The sequence below is a fragment of the Miscanthus floridulus genome, chromosome 15 (assembly GCF_019320115.1).
Source record: "Miscanthus floridulus cultivar M001 chromosome 15, ASM1932011v1, whole genome shotgun sequence".
In the NCBI taxonomy this organism is placed as follows: Eukaryota; Viridiplantae; Streptophyta; class Magnoliopsida; order Poales; family Poaceae; genus Miscanthus; species Miscanthus floridulus.
The window spans coordinates 14,478,698-14,487,265 of NC_089594.1; the positions used below are offsets into that span (position 1 = coordinate 14,478,698).

Here is an 8,568-nt window from a genome sequence, read left to right on the forward strand (position 1 = left end):
TAATTTTTGGTTAACTACACAATTTTATATTGAATTTATAAGTTTCCTTAGAAACTAAATTAGAAAATGCTTTAGAAAATAAAAAGGGTCGGTGGCAAGCATTCGGCCCAGCAGCCCGGCTTGGCCCAATGTGGAATGCAGGCGCGCGCAGCAAGCCGACCCAGCAAGCGGCCCAACATGGGATCCCTCGTGCGCGATGGATATTTTGTAGAAAAGACGTGGATCTATTAATTTATTACGTGGCACTATGCACACTATTTCTACCGTCAGTAATCTTGCAACCAAACCCTCGGATGTTTTCACCTTTACCATGGGGAGGTCCCTAGAAACTCTGTGTGCACCGGCGCTGCGGTCGACGGCATAAGGTGGTTACGCCGGGCAAACTAGGCTCGCTATGACGGAAGTAAGGAGCTGACCACCATATACAGCTAAACGTGCAAGGATGGGTAGCGGTTAGTGACTCGGAGGCGCACTGTTGTGAGCTACAGCGGCGAGCGGCTATCCACGGTGGTGGCACGCCTATTCCAACAAACCTACATATGCTCAGCAGAGTAGAGGTGGCGGATAAGCATTAGTGGCTCACCATTGTGCATGCCCTACTAACGGTTGAAGTAGGGGAGCACTGCGATGGTCTGGCCACGTGCGAGCCACTAGGGCGGCGGTGCTTCGGGATGGACACCCATGTGTCACCACGTCTCTAGTAAGCGCCCTGGCAAAATGGCGTGAGCACCAGATAGAGGAGGTCAAGGCGAGCTCATGGATAGAAACAATTCAACCAATTCAGATCTTACCCCAATTTCACTGGCACGGCGGCGCACCTGGCCGGTGGTGAGAAAAACGCCAAATTGGCAGCCAGTAGTGCTCGGTTGCACCAAGGTGAGGGTCGGGCTGCTAGCTAGCTTTCCTATCTAACTTCTGGAATGCCAAATTGAGGTGTGGTGCCCCGAACCGCATGTATTTGTTGTGCAAAGCGGGGCGATTCTGTCGGCAACAAGGGCAGGCGGGAGCGGCAGCTCTTCGAGGCTGTGCCTGCTTCGGTCGAGGCTACGGTAATGAAGCGAGGCATCTGCATGGGGAAGTCTTAGAGAAAGATCGTCGTGGAGCGCCGTGATGGGACTGCTCGGCCATGGCGAGATGCGGGCAGCGGCAGTGAAGCAGCGATCGTGCGCGGGGCCGTCTCGTAGGGCCGGTGCAATAAAAAAACATGAGGGAGGGCAGTGACACCGTGACACGACATTAGTGCAACGTGACCATGGAGGCAGGCAGCGACTCGGCAAGTAGGTGATTCAAGCGGTGGAACAAGTGCCACGTCGGCTAGACAAAGGCCACCGCGACATCGGCTTGGCTGGCAGCGAGGTGGGGCAGCAGCGCGCCGGCCAACAGCTGCAGGGTGATGACAGTGGCCCATTGGGGTCGGCCATGGCCAACCCATGGCCAGACAGGCCGACCGAGATCGGTTCCGTGGCGTGCGGAATGCGGCTAGCCGCGTGACGCCGAGCGGCCGTGCGAGGTGACCGTACGCACAGGCCAGGCACATGACGTTCATGAATTAAAAGCAAAGCGAAAACTACTAACGATCACAAGTGAGGCCCAACTAGTTCCCCTATCCTACAGTTAACATTATCAGCTACCTAGCAAAGCCATCGCCATGGCCAGAGAGCAACCAGAGAGGGGGATAGGAGGATGCCAACCTGAGCTCATCACATTGAACGTCAGTTCACGAACAGAGCGCCAACAACATGGTTTACAGCGCGTTCCAATGAAGTTTGGGGAATTTTTACGAGTGCCACATGACACCCAACATAACAACAACCTATGTCATGCTCAAGTACTCACTTTGATGCAATCAACAATACCAAAGCATGCAGCTAGTGTTTAAACATTTTAGCTAGAATTTAAATGTCAAGATAGCATTGTCTTACTACTTTTCTCATACTTGGAAAAGTTAAGGTTCAATTCGAACTAACAGCCATTAACACTTTTGTTACAATTTTTAAAAGGCCTAAACCCTATTAACTGCTACCAACAAGTATTTCATGCAATAGTCCATGCCTTATACTAACCCATAGGACCAAAATATTCAAGCACCTTTTAACTATTTTACTCAATTTCGTTAATCAAAAATGATATTTTAAACACAATCCAAATTCTTGCCGATTCAACGAAAGTTCTCGTTAAATCACAGATTCGATGTTTGAGCTCCCAAAAACCCTAGTTACAATATTCACTTCCAAAAATTACAGTTGCATTCTTATCTACCCTATTCACTCATCATTTTACATAAACACTATACACAAGTTATATCTTGTTTTTGTTTACCGAGATCGCTTTCCCATTTCATACGTGTTCTAACTTGTAAAAAATTCAAAAACCCGTTCGGCTTGATTTCTCTGAGACCTTAACTTAGGTGCTAAGTCAGCTCATAACACCCGAGGTGTTACACCACGCCTGTGACCTGCTAGGATACAAAGTTTGCAGTGATTGCCTATGCTCGTCAATGTATGGCATCACCTCCTCTGGTTGCTAGAGAATAGTGAACTATGGTTGCCTGAAAGAAATGGGGTCGTCTACTATGATAGATTTCTGCCCGATCATTCCTTTGCCACCTAGTCTTCCCTCGTGATGAGATTCTGGAACTCCGACCCTATTGATGTCCAGATAATATGTGCAGAACTCAATGGCCTCCTCCGTTGACCATCCTTCAACCATGCCCTCTTCTGGCCTAAACCTATTCCTAACATACCTCCTGAAAACTTTCATCAATTTTTGAAAGGGAACATCTAATGCAGGTACATTAGGCCAATGGCTCTAATTTGGTCAACAAGATGAACGAGCAGATACACCGAGATATAAAAGTAAGTCGGTGGGAAATGCATCTCAAGCCTACAGAGAGTTTCGGCTATGTCCCGCTGTAGCTGGTCCAGCATGGACACATCAATGACCTTTTTTGAGATCACGTTGAAGAACAAGCATAGCTTTATGATTGGGGCACCGACCTTTGGGGGGAGGATACCACACAGGGAAATAGGGAGTAGCTGAGTCATAATGACATGACAGTCATGGGCCTTCATATAGCCATAGTTGAACTTGAGTTCTCTCATGTTCACTAGCCTCTTCGGGTTCGCACAGTAGCCCGTCGGAACTTTGAGTTCTTTGAAGAAAGAAATAAGCGCACGCTTTTCTTCCTTCTTCAAGGTCCATGATGCAACCGAAAGTTCGAACTGGCCATCCTCTAGCGCCACGGGATGGAGCTCCTTTCTGATTCCCATGTGTTTCATATCTAGGTGTGTGGCTAGTGAATCCTTCGATGTTCCCTCGATGTCCATCAAGGTGTTAAGCATGTTACCGCACACATTTTTAGTAATGTGCATGGGATCAAGACAGTGGTAGCACCAGACATCAGTACAGTGGCCAATAAGGTAGTTTCCAGAAAACCAATTTTTTCTTCCAGACGCTCTCATCAGGCACTGCTAGTGCATTTTCCCCCTTTACAAGGACAACATCCTAGTTTGTTGACTTCTCGAAGTATCGTAGGTCCCGTCTCGATATTTTGGAGGTAAGCCTTTTTCAATAGTCCCGTCAAAATCTTTTCTGTTTCTACGGTAAGGGTGATCCTTAGGTAGGAACCTACGGTATCCCATATAAAGTATCTTTGAGTTATTTGGCTAGATGTATCGCATCGGTGTCGTCCAAGCACTCGACACATCCTAGTATAGCCTTTTGTCTTCTCTATGGACAAGCAACCTTGCCCTAGCAGGTTGGTGATTGTAGCGATAAGTACTGCCTTGATAGTGACATGTTCCTTTTTATATTCGTCCCAAACATCCTTCATACCCTTTTCAAACATCTCCACTAGTTCATCGATCACTGGTTCCAAAAACACATCGATGTCATTCCCAGGTTGTCTTGGCCCTTGGATCAGTAGTGGCATCTGGATGTATGACCGCTTCATACAGAGCCAAGGTGGAAGGTTGTATATACAGAGCATCACTGTCCAGGTGCTATGATTGTTTCTAACCTGGTCGAAAGGATTCATTCTATCTGCGTTCAAACCAAACCAAAGGTGCCTTACGTCTCCACCGATGTTCTTATAGAACATAGTACTGATAGTCCTCCAGTCATTTCCATCAGCGGGGTGCCTCATCATTGTATCTTTCTTACGCTCTTTCACCATGCCAGCGCAACAGCTTGGCTAACTTTGCATATGTAAACAGCCTATGCACCTAGGGGGCTATAGAGAAATACCAAACGATCTTTACGTGACCTCCTCTAGTCTTGGTACCTTCATCTGACGGCCCTTACTTGTACCGTGGAGCTTTACACTTGGGGCATGCATCCAATTCTTTGTATTCGTCTTCATGGTACAATATGCAATCATTGGAACATGCGTGAATTTTTTTAACCTCGAGGCCGATGGGGCAGATCATTTGCTTGGCCAGGTATGTCTTTTCTGGCAACTCGTTTTTTTGAAGCAGTTTCCTTATTATACCTAACAATTGATCGAAGCATTTATCGCTCAATCCGTTTGTCGATTTGAACTCTAACAGCATGATGTCGGGTTCCAGTTTGCTCACTGGACAATCCTTATACAATGGTGTTTTGTCATCATGTCTTATTTTCTCTAGCTTTCTTAGCTGTCTTTCACTAAGACATCCGGTCTCTACATTACCTAGCAGCTGAGAAATGTCATCGTTCTCCTCGGTGTCGTCAGCTAGCGTGTTCCTAAACACAACATTAACTGTGGCCATAGGTTCTTTGTTGACACCGGGTTTCTCGTCAGTATCATGGAGAGCTATGTCAGGCATAGCCACATCATCATCGTTTTCTTGCGGAACATTCACACCAACGTCGCCATGCATAATCCATATCATTTAGTTTGGCATGAACCCCCTGGTAATCAAGTGCGATCGTATATACTTAGTTCTCTTCCATTTCCTTTGATTCATGCAATCTTTGCATTGGCAGAAGACATGGTTCCCATTTCCAGCATGGGCTTTGGCATCGGTGAATAAACTGGCTGACGCCAGCATGTACCAGCTTGTCCATTCAGGACAGATGCATCCACTCTCGATCCATCTCTGCACAAAAAAATATTGAGACAGAATTATAGAGAAATTAATAAGAAGTCGAGCTTCATGAACAACAATTGTAGCTCGAAAGTACCATTTATTCAACACTTATTTAATTTAGTCACCCCATTTTTTGAAAATATTATTGTACACTAATTATTGAAAAAATGAAATTGGTAGCCCGGCCATATAAATTGAAAATCAGTAGCCCCATAAAAAACAATTATTGCACTAATGATGAAGATAATTATTCTACTCGATGCCACATAAAAATGAAGACACTAATTTAAAAAAAAGACTAAAATTGGAGACATGATCATGAACAACAATGTAGCTCCAAACAATATGTTGGTAGGTGACACATGAATTTGCTCACCAAAATTATAAAAGAATCTACTCTACTCCTAAGAACTAATTATAGCATCCCATACTAACAATGATCTTGACCACCATGTAATTAGCTACAAATTTAAATGTGTTCATAGACACCAACCCTTTGGATGATGGATTCACCATAATTTGCTTGGAAGCCTTGCACAAAGTCCAATTGAAAAAGTACTCTCTAGAATGGAGAAAGAACTAGAATGAGAATCAAGCAATGTAGCCATCAAAGCAATGCTAATTAAGCTACAAAATCAAAGAAGTGGATGCTTGTTACTAACCTTAAAGCAAAAAGATCAAGCCATTCTTCCAAATCCAAGAGCTTGCTTCATGGTGAAGAGCAGCCGCAACAATGGAGGGAGCGGCCCAAACGCGCGCCTCTGTGCTCGGGATGGGAGAGAGGAGGAAGGAGAGGACGGACGCCAGGCTTTTGTACTGTCATTTTATCATCGTCGGTTCTTGGCTTGAACCGGCAGTGATAGCCCGAAATCACTGTCGGTTCTTGGCTAGAACGGACAGTGATAAGTGGCCGTCAACTCACTACCGGTGCAAGCCACGAACCGACAGTGATGTTCGACCTTCACTGTCGGTTTTAGCCCAGCCTCCAATTCATTCTTTGAATTTTGCAAGCTAAGAACCGACAGTAGATGAGGCCAGCATGGTGGTTCACCAATCTACCGTAGTGCTGAGGCAGCAGTGATGTGAACATCGGCCAAGGCAGTTAGCACCCCTGTTACATCAAAAGACTCGGAGGGAAAAAAATCACAGTTCAAAAAAGCTATGGAAGACAGTAGATGGATAATTGGCCATATATACCCCCTAAATACTCAAGGTGAGTTCGCAGATTTTGTGAGTCCTGCGTGAGAGGCCATCAAGGACATTCGATTAAACACAGTGAGAGCGGATGATGAGATTAAATGGCGCTAATAAATCGTGTTAGGCGGCTGCTATTTATTAAGTTTGCTGCTGCTGCTGCTTAATGAATTCACTCTGCCTCCGCTAACCACTGCATTTGTATGTGTATGTGTATGTGTATGTCCATCCACATCCTCCATCTGCCTGCCTCCAACACCCAACCACCTCCTGCCCAGCTCTTAACTTCCACGGATGGAGATACCGTCGCGTCGTCCATGGAGGATGATGGAATATCCACCGTTCCACCGACTGGCCGAAACTGCATTCACACCGCACATCTGTCATCAGCCATCGCTAGCGACTGTAGCTCACAGCTCGATCGCAAGCCTATTTAAGGAGCAACATTCCATGGCACTCTCCTCTCACCTGCACTTGCTCACTCACTCACTCATTCCCAAGCTAATACAGTACGTACTAGCAGTCTCCTCCGACCGCAGCCGCACACGAGATCGAGGACTCGAGGCCGCCGACGACGACATGGCTCGCGTGCAGCTTACCGTGACGATCGCCGTCATGGCCGCGGTGCTGGCGGTGCTGGCGGCAGCGGCGACGACCTCGGAGGCCGCCGTCACCTGCGGGCAGGTGAACTCCGCCATCGGCCCCTGCCTCGCCTACGCCCGCGGCTCGGGCACCAGCCCCTCGGCGGCCTGCTGCAGCGGCGTGAGGAGCCTCAACTCCGCCGCCCAAAGCACCGTCGACAAGCGCACCGCCTGCAACTGCCTCAAGAGCGCCGCCGGACGTGTCAGCGGCCTCAACGCCGGCAACGCCGCCAGCATCCCCTCCAAGTGCGGCGTCAGCATCCCCTACACCATCAGCACCTCCATCGATTGCTCCAGGTATGCATGCATGTACTGACTCGATCAACAAGTATGTACATCGTTTAATTTGTGCTTCTTCCATTCCATGCATGATCCATGCAGGGTGAACTAAACCTAGCTAAACGACGACGACGACGACGGCCGCCGCCTGATCGACCGATGATCCATTCCGCCGTCGTCGGCGCCGGAGCATATCGATCATGACTTCATGAGCTCCTATCTACGCATGATGATATGAGTTGTCTACTGCTACGTACTTTACTGAATAAAATCTCTCCTCCGTCCGTACTGTGTCGTCGTGTACGCTGTGGTACGCTTTGCATCGTAGCGTGTACGTCCACGTGTGTGTGTGTGAGAGAGAGAGGAGCCGTTCATGTCCTTCTGGCTGTTTGGTTTTTATTTCCACATGTACGCTTCCTCGCTCCTCCGATCCGTCTCCGTACGGTTTTGGAGAGGCAGACCCGGTTTGTACTATGTTCACTGCTGCTACCTTATGATACACTGCACACGCATCTTTTTGTTTGCAAATTGTGTTATGCATGCACGCGCCATATGCATGTGACTCTGTGTTCCGTGACATGACTTTCTATGCTTCGTTCACTATATATCTGCAACATGTGTTTTATCCAATTTTATTTAAGGACATGTTTGAATCCCCTTCTCTAAATTTCAGAGAGCTAAAGTCTCCAAACAGATAATTTAAAGTTAGCTCTAAACTGGACTTGAGACTCTGTACCTCTCCCAAACACTTGATCAGTATGCAACTGGACTGCAGTCTGCAGACTCGAGGACTCGAAGATGGGACTGAGATTTAAGAAATAATAATAAAATGGTTTTAATTAACTCGCCACTTGAAAAAAAAATACTCGCACGGTGGAAACGAAAACAAGTATGCCCTGATATATGACGACATGCACTATACGTAGTCTTTAAATAATTCAAAATTCATGTGAACAAATACAAAACAAAACTAGAAATCAGCAGAGAGCTATGTGAGACTTGGTAGCAGAAGATCTTGTGACCAGAACTTACCACGCCTAACCTTCGACAAGCTGTGAGCAAAATCGAAGGCCGCACTTGTGGTAAGGTTTGGCATGAAAATGAGTCTATGACATGTGGGGCAGGGTGCTAAGAAAGTGTGGCATGCTATAGCTATGGCAGTGAACCAAACAGCTGCCGAAGAAACTATGGCATGACTATCCTTTGGCATGACAAGTTCTGGTCACCAACCAAACATGCCCTTTTAAACATACCTATGATATATTTCCTCCATCCCAAAACTCATGTTTTGTTAGACATGGCTCTGACCTATACTTAAAATTTTGTGGTACAGAATTGATGTAACTAGATTTGTATTCAAAAGATTTCACAAAAAAAAAAGATTT

The 8,568-nt window shown here is 46.6% G+C and overlaps 1 protein-coding gene across 1 annotated transcript; it reads left to right on the forward strand.

The window, feature by feature from the left end:
* Positions 1-6,728: 6,728 nt before the first annotated feature.
* LOC136508363 (non-specific lipid-transfer protein-like) lies at positions 6,729-7,711 on the forward strand. The gene is made up of 2 exons (XM_066503022.1): positions 6,729-7,201; positions 7,286-7,711. The coding sequence occupies exons 1-2, from the start codon at positions 6,843-6,845 to the stop codon at positions 7,293-7,295; spliced, it is 369 nt and encodes a 122-aa protein (XP_066359119.1). The 5' UTR covers positions 6,729-6,842; the 3' UTR covers positions 7,296-7,711.
* Positions 7,712-8,568: the final 857 nt, after the last annotated feature.